A 17056-nucleotide genomic window follows, 5' to 3' on the forward strand; every position below is an offset into this window, starting at 1 on the left:
TGGCAGTTCCATTCTACATTCTCACCAGCAATGCACAGGGCTTCAGATTCTCTCACATTCTCATCAGCACTTGTTATTTTGTTTTTTGATATAGCCATCTTAGAAGGTGTGAGGTGATATCTCATGGTTTTAATTTGTATTTCCTTTATGTTTTTTATGTGTTTGTTGGCCATTTATATATCTTCTTTGGATAAATGTCTATTCAAGTTCTTTGTCCATTTAAAAAAATTTTTTGTTGTTGTGGAGTTGTAGGAGTTCTGTATATATTCTGGATAATAAGCCCTTATCAATACGTGAATGCAGATATTTTCTCCCATTCCTGGGTTGTCTTTTTACTCTGTTAATTGTATCCTTTGATGCATAGAAGTTTTTAATTTGCTAAGGTCCAGTTTATCTGTTTTTACTTTTGTTGCTTGTGCTTTTTGTGTCATAGCCAAGAAATCATTGCTAAATCCAATGTTATGAAGCTTTCCCCGTTTCCTTTTAAGAGTTTTATAGTTTTAGTTCTTTTCTTTAGATATTTGAACGCTTTTGAGTTAATTTTTGTATATGGTATAAGGGTCCAGTTTCGTTCTTTTGCATGTGTATATCCATTTTTTCCAAGAACCGGTTGTTGAGAAGACTATTCTTTCCTCTTTAAATACTCTTTCCACTCTTGTTGAGAATCATTTGGCCTTGTTGAAAACTTTTTAACTGTATATAAGGGTTTATTTCTGGTCTCTCTATTTTACTCCATTGGCCTATATGGTTATCTTTATGTCAGTACCATACTGTTTTGATTAGCGTAGCTTTGTTTTAAGTGTTAAAACAGTGTTTGTGTCCTGCAACTTTTGGCTAGTTGGGGTCGTTTGAGATTTCAGATGAATTTTAGGATGGGTTTTTCTATTTTTCCAAAGAATGTCATTGGGATTTTGATAAGGATTACATTTAATCTGTTAATAACGTTGGGTGGTATCGTTATTTTAACAATATTCTTCCCAACTGGATGCAGTGGCTCAAACCTGTAATTCCAGCACTTTGTGAGGCTGAGGTGAGAGGATCACTGGAGCCCAGGAATTTGATACCAGCCTGGGCAGCATAGTGAGACTTTACCTCTGCGAAAAAAGCAAACAGTTAGCCAGGTGTGGTGGCACACACCAGTGGTTCCAGCTACTTAGGAGGATGAGGTAGGAGGATTGCTTGGGCCCAGGAAGTCAAAGCTGCAGTGAGTCATGATTGTGCCACCGCACTCCAGCCTGGGAGACAGAGTGAGACCCTGCCTCAAAAAAAAAAAAATAAAAATAAAAAATTCTTCCCATCTATGAACATGGGATGTCTTCATATTTATGTCTTCTTTAAGCTTGTTTTGTAGTTTCTTTATACAAGTTTTCGCCTCCCTGGTTAAGTTTACTCCTAAGTATTTTTTTTGTTTTTGATGCTATTATAAATAAAATTGCTTTCTTAATTTCCTTTTCAGATTGCTCGTCGTTAATGTATAGAGATGCACAGCTGTTTTTGTGCACATTGTTTTTGTATTCTGCAACTTCGCTGAATATTAGTTTTAACATTTTTGGGTAGAATTTTCAGGGTTTTGTACATGTAATCTGTGAACAGAAATCATTTTATTACTTTCTTTCTATTTGGATGCTCAGCCTATTGTTTTCCTTAGAAAATTTTTTAAGTGACACATAAAAATGTATCGTGTAAAACATATTTTGAAATGTGTACACCTGTGGAATGGCTTAATTAAGCAAATTAACATATACATTACCTCACTTATTTTCTGTGGTGACAACACTTAAAATCTACTCTTAGTGATTTTCAGGAATATGATACATTGTTATTAACTATATAGTCACTGTGCTGTACAATAGATCACTAACTTACTTCTCCTGTCTAATTGAGATTTTAATCCTTTGATCAGCCAACATCTCTCCAATCCCCTTTTCCCCCAGGGCCTATTAAATGTTATGCAGATACTTTATATTTTCACTTTGGTCTGTTAGATGTCACTTGCTGGGGAGATTTGCTAAATCTCCTACTGCACTTGTGGATCCCAGTTACTTTTAAAGATTCCAATGTCATTGTAAGCCATATGTTCTTGAAGACATATGGCATTTGAATCGACAGTTGGTATCTGCCAACCATTGTTAGTGGGATACATGAGCGAAATATTTGTTGAACAAACATTTCTTGAAAATCCACTTTGTATATGGCACTGAGGAGGCAAAGATCTTGAAGGTTGCAGTGGAATACACATTGCCACACAGATATGAGGTTGTGTAATGTAGGAGCATGAAGATGTTCAGTTAGAGAAACGTATGTGAATTCTTGCAGCGTGTAATCCGGGTAAGTTAATCTTTTGCTCTTCTAGTTCTTCATTTGTAAAATGTGAATAGTTTTTACCTACTTAACAGGATAAGTAAAGCTGCTCACACAGTGAATTTTTTGTATCACAAGCTGTATTTATCTAAAACCTAGATTGATAGTGTCTAGCCCATGGGTTATAGAAACACAGACAATGGGTGACTGTGCTAGGATTGCGATGATCTACGTTTATCTGATACCAGCTGTGAATTGGGTAAATGAAGAGCTTCCGCATGTTCTGGGCAAAACAGATAAAAAGTGGAAATGCAGAACCTAAACCCAAGTTGTGCTGGTCTAAAGCGGTTGCTCTCCTGAGCTGACATTAAGCTGGGACTTGAAGAATAAGGAAGATGTGTTCTAAGCAGAGAGAACAGCCTTTGCTAAGGCATAGAAATATGGAAGCACATGCTGTGTTTGGGGAACACTGAATACAGCCATGTCATTGACAAAAAGCGGTGAGAGTTAAGATTGGGAAGTAAAATGCAGTCCAGTTTAAAGTGCCTTCCCATTTTGGATTTTAGTCTCTAAGCAGTGAAGAAACATCCAAGTATTTTGCAGAGTAGAGACACATGGTGTGCTTGATGAACTAGGGAGAGAAAGGCCAGAGTATGGCAGTTACATTTGAGGCTTCTGCAAAAGCCGAAGCAGAGATGTGTGGACTGGAAGTGGAGCCATGGCAGAGGAAAAGCAAGAACTCGGGGTAAGGCAGTGCTATTGCTCCATCCAGAACTTTCAGCAGGACCCCAGGCACCGCAAACATGGCTTAAGTTCTCTGGCTAGACTGAGAGCCAGTTGTGTCCTTAGTTATTTGAAAGTGTTCTGAAATTCTTTCGTGTACTGCATGGATTTAGATGCTAAACTCTGGCCTCTGCAGTTTTTAACTAAGCTTGACATCTAAACTATGAGGAAGGTCGCTTGTCCAGTTAATCAAAACTGGCTTTGACTTCATTGCTGCGGGTATTTGATTCTCTCTCAGGAGCATGCACACAGAGATGGAAAATGTAACTGCCTTGAGTGGATATTGTTTCAAGCTCTGTACGCTTGACGGAAGGAGGAGGTATTGCTTTCAAAGGGTCTTCATGTATTCATTCAGCTTGGATATAGGATGGAATAGAACATTAAGGAACTCAGGAGATTCCATAACTTACATAGGGCAAAGAGCGAGATGGGTGATAGCTAATTATTCAGCACACATAGAACATGTGTGGCTCTTGGATGATGCGTGGTAGATAAAGGCCCTGCCTTATCCTTCAGGAACCTACCATGCTGGTAGGAACATGAGAAATGGAAACTTGGTGAGACATTGATTTCTAACTGAAAGTGACTGAACGTTTTAAGACGGAGAAACACGTCCTACAGGTTGGCACAGGGATGGAACCTGAGCCCTGGAGTGACTTCGGAATTTGAGTCCTCCTGACCTTGAGTGTGTCATTCTGGCCATTCTTCTCTTTCCCAAGAGCTATAATTGTGTCTTTTGTTGTCTCTGGCCTCCTCTTTACAGCCCGTGGGGTGTTCACCCCCCATTTGCTCTCTCTGGTGTCCGCCAACCCATCCCATCGTTGCCTTTTTCATCCTCTCTTACCCTCTGGTTAGCATTTTTATTAGAAAATGGCAGACTTCAGTGGTTATGTGGAAGAACTGTGTCCAGCTGCTCAAACCCACCGAGTTTCTGTTTTCAGCTTCTCCCCCACTTAAAAATAAGCAGCATCAGGTCCCACTTGCCAAGCCTTTGCCACAGTCTCCAGCAACCCTTCCTCCGGCCATCTGCTCCTCCAGATGCTCAGCCTGTCCTCACCTCCCATCTCAGCCCCACATGTAGCCCCTCCGTGGATGAGTGAGGGGCCGTCAAGCCAGCAGCCTCCAGCCCGACTACGCCATCTGCCTCCCATCCCCACGTATGTTTCCAGCTTTGCTTTTAACCCAGATTCCGCAGCCCCCATCCCCAGCTTGTTTGCCCCCACCAATCTGGTAATTTCCAGGGAAAGGATGCTGCCTGGAAAAGATGGACGGGTTGCCATGGAGATCTGAATATACACAGGAAGCCACGGATCTACCTCACAGCCAGAAGTACAATCGAGTTTGACATAAGTTTAGTTCAGCCCTAAGGTTCAGTTGGTTTGGGTTGCAGTCCTTTCCTTTGGAAGTCAGTGTCTTAGAGGGAAGTTTAAAGCTGAGTGTTGTTGTCATGACATTCCCCATCCCATCTCAGTCTCTTGGATCACAGGCAACCTACTCGGAGGAACTGGAGGTCTGCCCCAGGCCTGTGCTCTGAGTGTCCTGAGGGGCTTGCTATATCCAGACCAAAAGTCTAACACCTGCCCTTGCACCTGAAGGGTGGGTACATTCACATTCACAGGGAGAGAAACTGCCCCGACCCACCCCTCTGTCAGGTGCCATAGAGACCACGTGGAGAGCTGTCACCCCCGCCTGAGAACAGAGTGATTCTAATGTGCCCCACCCCCCATTTCCTTCTTCTGGATTTCACGAGTGTCGGGGAGGAAGCTTGGAATTGATGGCCACATCTTGCCTGTCTGTGGCCGGGGGCACAGGAGGCTCGTCTTCACTCTCCAGGTGATGCCAGATGGCGGGCAAGGGTAGGAGGGTCGTGGGGTGGAATACCGTGAAGGAATATTCCCTGCCCTGGGATGCGTTTTGTCTGGGCCCCAGAGGAAAGGGGGCATATTTTTGACATTACTTCTAATGCCCCTGTAGGCCAAGTGAGAACTCTGCTTTGTAATGAATGTGGAGGAGAACAATTCACCCTTTCTCGACATGGCTCTGCTGACCTTTTGGGCAGGTCCTGCCCATCGCATTGTGCTTATTATCCCCGGCCCCTCTCCACCAAAAGCCTTGTGGTCATTGAGACAACCAGAAATGCCCAGCGACTTTTCAAACATCTGGGGAACACTGCCACTCCCAGTTTTTCGCTTCCAGGAAATCAGATTGCGACGGACTAATCTACACTCTGAGAAGAGACCAGGACCAGACCGAGCTCTCTTTTGTCCTGATTAATTCATATTAATGCAAATAAAATTCTGTTTGTCTATTGCCTGATGGCTTTTCCCTGTCTTCTGATAGTCCCCCATTTTGTTTACAGTTCTTCAACATGAGTTCTCGTGTCAAGGGAGTTTTCAAGTACCTAGGCCATGAGGATGGGTGATTAACACATGAGGCATGCCTCCCCACCCATGAGAGGCCTGCCTCCTGGTGATGAAGGGCCACAGAGTAATTGCTATAGGACTATAGGAAAGAGAGTGTAAGAGAAACAGCCTTTAAGTGGAGACTTTGGCCCTGTGGCCCTGGAGATTCCGGAAGTTAGACTTAGTGCTGTAGCTGGCTGGGCCAAGGGAATAGACCCTCTGGTTTTGTCCCTGTGACTTGTTTCCTCCTGGGAACTTGCCGCTAGAGCTCCTATAAACCAATGGCTGAGTCAGCGGGTTCCCAAGGTGGAAAGAGAGATCCCTGATGTCAGAAGTGTCATCTTCCAAAGTGTACAAAGAAGAGAGATGGATTGCAGCTGAGACTCCTGTCCCCTCCTGTGGATGAACCAGGCAGACCCTCCTTTTCCTTCTCTGTGGCTCATCATTCTTTTCCCCCACTGTTTCACCATGAAAAGGAGCAATGCTCTGTTCATTTTGCTGCTTATTGGCGTGGCTAGTTTTGTCAGAGGATGAGACCGTTGGTTAAAATTAGGCTTTTGGATTCTCGATCATCATCTATTTTGTCTCCCACCCACTCACCCGGGGTGTAATCGGGAATTGCCTACGGGCATCTTGATTTCTCTTTAAATCCCTTTAAGTTTGATTCTAACAGCCTGTGCCTTGAACATTCTTGCTTATTTAATTTTTTTAAACTTCTAAATTTTTAAAAAACATTTCTAAAAATTGAATTATAATCACTCGTTTCAGATTTTAGCTGCCCCCTTCCTGTCTCTGAGATCAGCAGCTCCTTCACAGTCGGTATGATTTTGACTTTTTTTTTTCCCTAAGTAGATATAGGAATTTATGGAACTGTGCTTCTTAGATATGGGGGTAATCACAGAATCAAAGGAAGATCTGTAGGAGCTGGGACCTCGGGGCTGGACGGAGGAGCCCTATGCCTCCAGGACACGCTCTCCTTTCTCACCTCCCTTGCCCCTCAGCTCTTCCTCCCCCTGCTGTGTCCAATCCTTTCCCTGCTCCAAGTAACAGCTCCACAGCCCTGTTTAGCAGCTCTGTGCAAACAGGGCTCTCTGCACCCCTCTGTTGATTATTTAATAATTGTAATCACTTCCCACAAAGGAAGAACCACTTAGCTTAACGAGCTTGGTGCACTCTTGGTAGTTGATCACACTGGGCCTTTGTCTTCCCTTCTGAGGATGTGAGGCTCGGGGAGACTGATGGGGTTAGAACAGAAGTTGTGGAGTGTCAGACTCAGCAGATCCCTTAGGAATCAAATGTCTTATCAGTAGCCACAGTGTCTGGAGATAATTACATGGACGCATTTATGTCAATTACGACAGTTCATATTTTCTTAATCTATTCTAGATTTTCCTCCGTCTCCCAGCTTCCTCTCACCCTGCCTCCCTAGTTACTGCTAATTGAGTCAGTAATACCCAGAAAAATATCTTCCTCTGCTTTAGAATGCAGAAAGTGGTAGATTAATGTCCCCTTATTCTCAGAGGTGAAGAGTGCTGAATGATAAGCCTGCTCCTTCCCCATTTCTCTCTCATTGACAGTCTTCACACCACATAGTTATCTCGTACCGGGTCTTGTCTGACAGTGTCCTTGTGCATGTGCCTGTGGCCTCCTAGAGCAGGGGTGAGACTAGAGGTCATCTTGCCTGGTGGCCTCTAAGTGGGGACACATCCACATCACTGGAGAGCGTTCCAGGACAGTCGCGATCAGGCAGACATCTCACTGTCCGCTGCACAGCTACTCTGTGAGCAGGCCACACTTGTGTCTGGCAGCAGTAAAGCACATTCCAAAGTGATGTCGGAGAGAGCCGTGGATGGGGAGACCGAGGGTAGCAGCCAGATCTGAGCGTTAGGAACAGACCCTGGGGCTGGCAGGAGAGAACAGGAGGAGTCAGAAATTCATTTCTCTAGATCAGGAGGACAATGACCATGACTTCCAGAGCAGTCCCAGGAGATTCACGGCAGGGTCACCGTACTAAGTGAGCCCCTTGCTGAAGACTCGCCCTCCAGTTTAGTCCTTTTTGCCTGTCATGCATTGCGTCGGCTGCTGCCACTGAGTCATCGGAGTTCTGTTTGTAATTGGAACACGGCTGAAATTAGGGTGCATGTGACCCTAGACGTGTATGGGTTTGTGGAGGATATTCAGAAAATGTCTCCAGACGCTTTGCTCCCTCTTTCTCTGTGTCTGTGGAGTAGGCAGAGGTGCTGAGCAGACACCCTGGGGCCCTGCATGTCCAGCTGCTGTGACGTCCCTCGTTCTCATTCTGAACACACAGTCCCTCGGGGCGGTCCCCGTACATGTGCTGATGGGGCTCACACACTCCAGACACAGCACGGCCACCTCACTTGGGAGGGGCTTCCAGAACAGCCAGTGTTGAAGAATAAAGCCTTTGTTTGCTTTATGAAATCCCTGAGGAAATCATAAAAGGAGAAGTAGTACAATGAAGAGCTAGGAAGGACGAGGGGAATTGTTTATTGTGAGGCCGTAAAATGTCCCTCCAGCCTTGCGTATTTCAGGCACGCTGATGCACTTCACCTTCATTGCCGCTGTGTGCTGTGGGGGAAGCGTGGGCCTGAGCTCCGATTCCAGCCGTGGGCTCGGCTCACACTGATTGTCCTACACCCTTGTTATGAGACTGCTCTTGTTGGTACGTCAGGCTTAGGGGGTGGTTGGCTGGCTTCCCGGGATCGGTGTAACTGGCCCAGAGGATCGCGCCGATCTTGACCTAATTCCATGGAGCTGCGTAGACCAGGTATCATGCACAGCAGTTTAATAGGCTTACGTGCAGAACACAGGTGGAGGTGGGAGGGCTCCTAAATCGTCACTGGCTTCAGTGCTTGTATTCCACATGTCAGAGGGAAGCCCTCGCATTTTGTTCCACCTCAAAGGGACAACTTGAGGTATGTCACTTCTTTCCTTAGACTAGAATGAACATGTTTCAGGAATAGAGTTTTGTTTTGTTTTGAGACAAGATCTTGCTGTGTCACCCAGACTGGAGTCCTGTGGTGTGATCATGGCTCACTGCAGCCTCGAACTCCTGGGCTCAAGCAACCCTCCCACCTTAGCCTCCCGAGTAGGGACTACAGGTGAGAACCACCGTGCCCAGCTAATTTTTAACATTTTTTTTTTTTTTTTTTTAATAGAGACAGGATATCACTGTATTGCCTAGGCTGGTCTTGAACTCCTGGGCTCAAGTGATCCCCCCACTTTGGCTTCCCAAAGTGGGGAGGCATCCTAGGCTGGTGACAGAGAAAGCTGGATGACATCTTAGCCCATTTTTTCCACCCTTGTCACGAGACGCCGTCTTGCCGTTTTCCCCGCAGGCCCGATACCTCTCCGCACAAGCTCGCCGTCGATTTCACGCTGCCCTTGCGTCTTGTTCCACCTCGATGCTGATCCTGTCCAACCTGGTGTTTCTCGGGGGCAATGAGGTTGGGAAAACCTACTGGAACAGGATCTTCATACAAGGTAAGTTGCTGGACAGTGCCATTTTCATGCAGTTTCTTGTTTTCCATGTATGTGGATGGGATCACACATGAGATTCGGGGGAAGTCATTCATTGTTAATATTCATGGTATGTGACCTCTCAGTACCAGCCAGGAATAATTTCCTGTGTTTATCCATGACTTTAAGCGTCCCCTGTTTTTTGTGTACCCCGTATCTCCTGTGTGTGATACTTGATTAACACCAAAAGGTACTGTCCAAACTCTCCCAAAGTGTATATTCCCTTCCTTTACACTACGTTTCCGATTATTTGATGTTTCTGAATCCTTCCTCCTGCTGTGGTTGAATGCCCGCTTCAAAACTCAGGTTGACACTTCGTCCCCAGTTGGCAGTATTGAGAGATGAGGCCTTTAAGAGGTGATTGGATCGTGGGGCGTCTTCCCTCATGAATGGATTAACCCGTTCATGGATTAATGGGTTGTTAAGGAAGTGGCACTGGTGACTTGACAAGAAGAAGAAAGAGCTGAGCTACGACGCTCAGCCTCCTCACCTGTGACGCCCTGTGCTACCCTGGGACCCTGCAGAGAGTTTCCACCAGCAAGAAGGTGTTCACCAGACGCAGCCCCCTTGACCTTGGACTTCTTAGCTTCCGTAACTGTAAGAGATTTCCACTTCTTTATAAATTATCCAGTTTTAGATATTGTTATAATCAACAGACAACAAAGACGCCTGCTGTCTATGGACCTTAGCCTGCAAAGATACTGCAGAAATCTAACCCTGTTTTGTTTACTGCTCTGAACGTCCTACTAGAAATCTGCCCTGGAAGCTTCCTTGTGCTCTCCTGAAGCAGTGGGCTGTGGGCATGGCATCTGTGTTTGCCACAGCTTGTGGGTATTTTTGTGTGAGCACTAGGGGCCGACCTTATGTTTAACGTACATTAAATAGGTAATCTGAATAGCCATAGCAAAGCCACGCCTGCAGCAGGTAAGCTGCTACTATGTGGAAGTTGTCAAAATATTCTATTAATAATTGATCATCATGTGTGTATGGCCACCATTTCCCTTGGGCTAGGACTGAGTTCCATCATGGCTATAAGAGAATTGGGAGATTTGGAGCTATTCACTGTAGATACTACTATAGCCAACTCATTATGTCTTAAAAGAGAAGATCCCGGTTCTGTTCCCTGCCTGTGATACGGTTTTCTGCTTTTGCTTTGGGAAGCTTTGCCAAGTGGCGATGACATAACTCTGCACAGCTGGCCTGTCTCTTCACATCTGGGTCCCTGAGGAACCAGAGATGCTTTTACTGCAGCTCTTTTCACACCAGAAATAATAGCAACACAGCTGCAGTATTCCAGAATGGCAGACCGTGGGCCTAAACCGTGGCAGGCTTGGGCGAGCCAGCCTCGGAGGGCTAAGAGAGTCCTGTTATACTTTCATCTTGTTGCAAAAAACCCTCTTTGATCTTGCTTTCCGTGAGATGTTTTTGCTGATAGTTCCTGAAAAGACCATGTACTTTCTAAGTGGAATCTTTCCTTTAATAGAGATGAGAGATAAAGGGGTGTGAATAATCTGAGGATACCGGTGGGTTACAGCATCCTTTTCTTGGGTCCTCTCACAGAACCTAGCACGATGATAAGAACATTGTGACTTGCGGGGAAGGTGCTGACTTGGGGTTTGCTTCTCACATAGTGAGAAGGCTCTGATTTTCGCTTCCCTAAATCAAACGCGTTGGTGTTTGCTACTTGCAAGACACTGAGGACACAGAAATGAAAAAAGATGTGAGTGCCAAACACACAAACACAAATGTGCAGCAGATCGAGGGAACTGCTCTGCTGGATGTATGAGTGAGTTCCTGGAGGTCACAGGATGGCGTAGCTGACCTTCCACAGAAGGTGGATTTTTCAGAAGAGGTAGCACTTGAATTGAAGCAATAGTTTAGGAATTTGCTAGGAAGAAGAGGCAGGTGTATTAGGGAAATTAGCACTGGCTGCTTTGTCTGAAACTCCAAAATCTCAGTAATTTCTCACCATAGAAGTTTGTTTCTCTGACAGTTCAATGCAAGCTCAGTGGCTTTTTCTAAGCAGTGATTCCAGGACCTAGAATGTTTGTTCGGATTCTCCACTGTCTTGTTCTGGCATCGTGGAGGGGAAGAGAACATGGGGCTGGTGCACCACGTGCTAAAACACATAACATTTCTGCTTACGTGTCATTGGCCAGAGCCTCCAGTCACATGACCAACCCAAGTACAAGGCAGGGGCGTGCAGGGAAGCATGCAGATATCAATGTGTACAGCTGTCTGTGGCACAGCAGGAGAGGCACATGGGCCTGGCCAGAAATGCCCAGGAGGCAGTTGGGAATCTGAGTTGGAGTTGCAGAAGACAGTGGGACCAGCGATTGAGATGTGGGGGTCAAGGGCATAAAGGTTGTATGTGAGGCCAGGGGAGGAGATGCGATTAGCCACAAAGCTGTATAGAGTGAGAGGAGAACAGGGTGGGGGAAAACCCAGGGAATGCTGGCACTGAAGCAGGCAGAAAGAAAGGCAGGAAGGTCAAAGCGCGACTTGCCCAACGTCCTATGAAGTTAACCTCAGTCACGTGGGATCAGGGTTCTGAAAACCTGGTCTGCTGCTGCCACGTGGGTCCTGCTATGATCTGTGACTGAACACACCATCTCAGCTGCCACAGCCCTGGAACTCTGGTTCTCTAAATGTGGAGAGCTCTGTGGAATCATCTCTCTTCTGGGTTCTGAGGCCGGAGAAGCTCAGCTTAGAAGGCATTTTCTGTGTCAGTGATTATCCAAATGACCCTGTTTGCATCTCAGCTGCTCTGTCCCATGGGCCTCCTGAGTAAGGGAGTGTCTGCTGGAGTTTTGTCAGTTACCCCTTCATCTATTCCTTGTCCTGGGTTTTAGTCCCTGAAGGATTGGGTTTGGATATCTCTTGGAGGAAAGTGAACCCGACGGTGCCCAGTCTCCCGTCCTGGTGAACTCTGGATTTCATTTCATAACTAATTTGACTTGATAGAAGATTAATGTGAATATTCATGTTTTGGTGAAAAAAAATGAGTCTATAGGAGGCTCCCTCAGTTTCTGCTGGGTGTGTTAATATATGAGCTTTCTAAAATTAAAAAAAAATCTGAATTCTGAAACTCATCTGGTCCCAAAAATTTGAGTTAAGGGATTGTCAAACTGCATATGGAGTCGCTAACAAATGAGTGGTCTTTCGCAGCCTCATAGACTCTGGCATCTTCCCTGGGACACGTGATCAGTTCCTGTTGCTCCAGAGCCCATCTTTACACACTGAGGAAATACAGTGAAGTGAGTGAGAATGCTGGCTGTAGGGATGGGGAGAGCGTTTAAGCTCAGTGTGTAGATTTCCCGGTTTAAGGGAAAGTCGGCCCTGCCCTCTGCACCTTGATGGGTTGGGACCTGCTGTCGTGAGAGGGAGGAACCACTGACACACTGACACAGCATCACTCTCACATGTCTCGCCTCAACGTCCTGGAGGAGCGGGAAGGGGCAGATGGGTAACTAGGAGATGGGGACTGTGGAGGAGATTTGCAGATGCCTCACAGCTAATAGGGTGTGGGATACACGTGTGTCTTAAAAGATGCACCTCGCTGCTTCCCAGGGAGCCCTCCCCCGGCATCACTGGCATTCCCAGAAGTATCTGATGATTCGCCTGGAAAAGTTACCTTAAAGTCGGTACCTGTCTGTCTCCAGTTGGCTCTAAACTACAAAGTTTATTTTTGTGATTTCCATTAAATTGCCTGTCCTGGTCTCTGTGGGTCACATGGGTGACATGTGGCTGTAAAACCAGACCCTTCCCTTTCTGCTGTGTACCTGCCCTGCTGTCCAGAGAATGGAAGGCAGAGTCTGAAGGCCCGGGATAGAAGTGCTCAGTGGCAAATCTAGGGCTCCGGGAATGGTCATGCACAAAACAGTTTTGCTCAAGAAGTGTTATGTCTGCTGCTGGGGTTGGAGAAGGCAGTGTTCTATTTATTCAGCAGAGAATAAGGAATCTATGTTTCTGCTTCAAAAAAAAACACTCAGAATTCTTACTATTGAAGCTTGCTTCAAGCTCTTTGAGGAATATGCATGCTTAGGCCACATAGATTTCATTTAAAAGACTTAGCTGGTCCACAGGTCTGAGAAGGACATGGCTGGGGATTTGGTCCACGTGCTGTTCTAGGACGGACTCTGCTGTGTTATGCTTTGCAGAGACCAATGCAGGTTGCTTTCTACAAGCCTTTCGGTGCTCAAAAGCATTTGCTAATAGGAGGAGGTTTCTCATGTCCACCATAAATCTTTGACATTGCAGCAGAATTTCTTCAACAAGCAACGGAATAGAGCTCTGTGATTCAAAGGTATCAGTGAGTTGTAACTCCAGATCAGCAAGGCCAGTCCCCATAAACCAGCTGTGGCCAGAGCATCTCGCAGTGCTCTCTCCACCGTCCTGGGGTAATGAGGAGAAAAGCTATTCAAGGGCGTGTTTATGCACTGGGAGTATATCTGGCCTTGAGAGGGCAGAGAGCCTTATAATGTTTGTATGGGTGCAGGATGGCGCTTCTGAAAAGTCTGTCTGCTTTTGTCCAGGGAAGGCATGGACTTTGTTAAAAAAAAAAAAAAAAAGAGAGAGAGAAAAAAGCCAACATTTCCCAAGAGGTGGGGCCCTGGATAATTATCACTGGGGTGACCCAGTGATAATGTTGCAGGGACAAGAGCTTAGTAGAGATGTGGGATCCACCAAGCATTCCCCTGCCTGATGCCTCAGTACACACACACACACACACACACACCCCTGTACACACATATACACACACACCTGTACACACATATACACACCCCTGTACACACATACACACACCCCTGTATACACACACACCCCTGTACACACACACCCCTGTACACACATACAACACACCCCTGTACACACATACACACACCCCTGTACACACATACACATACACACCCCTGTACATACATACACACACCCCTGTACACACATACACATACACACCCCTGTACACACAGGCACACACACCCCTGTACACACAGGCACACACACACCACTGTACACACATACACACACACCTGTACACACAGGCACACACACACCCCTGTACACACAGGCACACACACACCACTGTACACACATACACACGCCCCTGTACACACACACATACACACACCCCTGTACACACACACACCTGTACGCACATACACACACACCCCTGTACACACATACACACACACCCCTGTACACACATACACACACACCCCTGTACACACATACACCCCTGTACACACATGCACACATATACACATGGATGTTTGTTTTTCTTTCTATTGTCTGGTCTATTTTGACACTTAGCTCCTGGAGTGACCCCATGCCAAGGCAAGGAGAATTTGCTTCTTTTTCCGTCTAGATTGCAATGAGAGAGGAGCTGGTGATTTTCTTACGCTGGTCCACATATTTGCTTGCTATTTCTAGCTGAGAGAAGAGAAAGTAGATTTTCTCCCTGATTACTAGCTTGTCTGAGCAGTTTATTTGTCTCTTGACTCAAATGGTTCTGGACAGGCATTTTATTTAAAGCTGAACTGGAGTATTGCACTAGAGAGTCTGGAGGGTTGTGGTTAAACAGACATTCATTCCCATCATGTGGAGTGATGCTGCCACAAGCCAAGGAACACCTGGAGCCACCAGCAGCTCGGAAGAACGAGGCAGCCTCTCCCCTCCAGGTGTCGGGGCGTCCTGTCCCTGCTGGCTCCTCGATTTCAGATTTCTGAGCTCCATAACTAGCAGACAGTAAATTTCTGTGGTTCTGAGCCACCCGGTTGGTGGTATTTGATCCTGGCGGCCCTAGGGAACGAATATAGGGAGGATTCCGTGGTGTGGAATGTGGAGTTGGGGTGGGGAGAGGTACTGAGGTGGGCTGGCAGTGACTCTTCCCCACTCTAAGAAACAGTTCATGAGTCCAGCAGCTGGAAGGCCAGAAACACGCACTTCAAGCGTTCGGATCCACGTGGTAGTTAGACATTGCGGTCTAGGCATGGGCCGTAGGACAGACGTTCCCACAGTGTGAAGTGAGGATGGGAGTGGTTACATGCCTGGTCATGGCAATGTCACATGGTTAACCAGAGGCACAGTGAGAGCCCTTGGAGGTGAGGAACAAGGAAAGCCAGCCTTCTAGTTCCTGGAAAGTCAGTCTTTCCCAGGTGATCCAGATCAAGTAAGAGCAGGGATGTGGTAGGTGAAGGCGGGTGAGCAGAAACGCAGACCCACAGTGACTGTCCTGGGATGCACCAGTAAGCCAAACTTCAGCCCCCACCTGCTTCATGTTTACCTTCTCCTCTTCTGCCCTTCTCTGACCCCTGACATCGATTACGCAGGAAGCAGCAGATAGGAATAACTAGCCTGGCAGTGTATGTCACCCTGCATCAGGCTGGCAGATTGCGGATTCCTGGCAGAGTAGGCAGAGCTGATACTCCTCTTCAGAGCTGCGCTGCATCCACCAACCCAGGGCCGAAGCCTTCGTCCCCTGCTTGCCTGCTGGTGCATGTGCCTGCCCAGCCTGTCTGCGCCCTCTTGTTCTCCTCTGGCTATTATAGTGTGCCAGCTGCTGACCACTCTTGCCCAGAGAAGCACCGGGCAGCTGCTAATTTTAGCCCTACTTAGGTCTCCAGGCAGCACATCTCAGGACTTTTAAAAAATAATAATTTTTGGTTGCATTTTTAGGTGACCTTGGGAAACACAAAATTGGGAAGACTTCACCTGCTATCAGTAAAATGAAAAGGGAAATTTAACATTTCGTTTTAAAAAGTAATTGCGTTTCTTTTCTGTTAGAAGTCTCCTGGGGCCAGGGGCATTTGCCTAAGGGAGTTAACCTGTAACCTGTGGCTTTTAGTGGGTAAGAAGATGGAAAACTGAGTGCTAAGCCAGGGGATGGAGCATTCTGCCCAGAGAGCACTAGGAAGACATTTCTGGCCTGCTTGGCGGAGGCCAGGCCACCCTGTTTATGACAAGGAAATGTGGATTTTTGGTTGGTAAACCTGATTTCCCTTCTTCCCCACTGTTTACTCGTTGGGTAGATGGGAATGCTCTCATTTGTCTTGGTTCCAAGCTGGGTTGACTCAGCGAGAAGGCCTTTGAACACATCTGTTGAGTCCTGCGCAGCAGGAGGCCGTTTGTGTTCTGAGGGCTGTCAATCGCAGAAAAGCTGAAAAATACCAGACAGCATAATGGCACAGCAGCCAAACCGTGCCTGGACGTCTTCTGGTCACACAGGCCTGTCTGTGGAGCTGAGCTGTTTCTCAGAAAGGCATTGGGTTTTTTTAATAAGCTAGAAGAAACCAGGTAACTTTTAACTTAAAATTGTTCCTGATCTTGTTTTCTGTTTTGTGTTCAGTTATCCCTAACTTACTTTATTCATATTTTAAGTTAGCCTCTTGATTACTTTTCTAACTTAATGACCTCCCTTTAAGATTGCTGGAGGATTGGCTCATGCCTTTTGCATTGCGATACAAAATTTCTGTCATCACCCAGGGCTTGACTAAGAAAAGCAAAAGTGCATGGCAAGGAAATAAGCAACGTGGGAAGCATCTCAGCTTGTCTGATGCAGGAAAAAAGAGGGACAGTGGGCAGCTGAGTCTGGGTGCAAGGCTAAGATATTTTTACCGAGAATACTGCTAGAAAGCGAGGGCTTTTCGGACATGGGGCTTTGATATGTGCTTTGGAGACAAAAAGCTGAGTGGCCCAAAGATACACCAAAAAGCTGATTTTAAAACAAAGCCAGACTTCTAGCGATCACTTGCCTTAGTATCTCTGTCTTCTTAGTTTTGCCTTCTGGGTGAGAAAGTCACCATAGAGGAGGTAACATCAGAGGTGGGCTTAATGGATGAGTAAGTACCGGACTTGGGGGATGGGGCGTAGCCTGTGTAAAGGTATAGAAGCATAAATCATATGTTCAGGAACTGCAGGCATTCTGGGATCATAGCAGGAGAGGGTGCAAGGTGTGGTATTGATGAGTAAGCTGTTTGCACCAACAGACGCCAGAAAGGTAACTTGAGGCTCAGAGAATGAAGTCCGTA

The 17056-nt window shown here is 46.3% G+C and overlaps 1 protein-coding gene across 2 annotated transcripts in view; it reads left to right on the top strand.

The window, feature by feature from the left end:
- HHAT (hedgehog acyltransferase) overlaps positions 1–17056 on the top strand; it is a 359060-nt gene that overhangs the window by 297528 nt on the left and 44476 nt on the right. Inside the window, exon 10 of one of the 2 annotated variants that reach the window (XM_064360345.1) lies at positions 8846–8990. The exons of the other annotated variant lie outside the window; for it this stretch is intronic. Within the exon in view, the coding sequence (XP_064216415.1) occupies positions 8846–8990 (145 nt within the window). The remainder of the gene's footprint in view (positions 1–8845; positions 8991–17056) is intronic. 2 annotated transcript variants of the gene reach the window in all.

This window comes from Aotus nancymaae, unplaced genomic scaffold (assembly GCF_030222135.1).
Source record: "Aotus nancymaae isolate 86718 unplaced genomic scaffold, 86718_ANA_hifiasm-v0.15.2.pri h1tg000039l, whole genome shotgun sequence".
NCBI lineage: Eukaryota > Metazoa > Chordata > Mammalia > Primates > Aotidae > Aotus > Aotus nancymaae.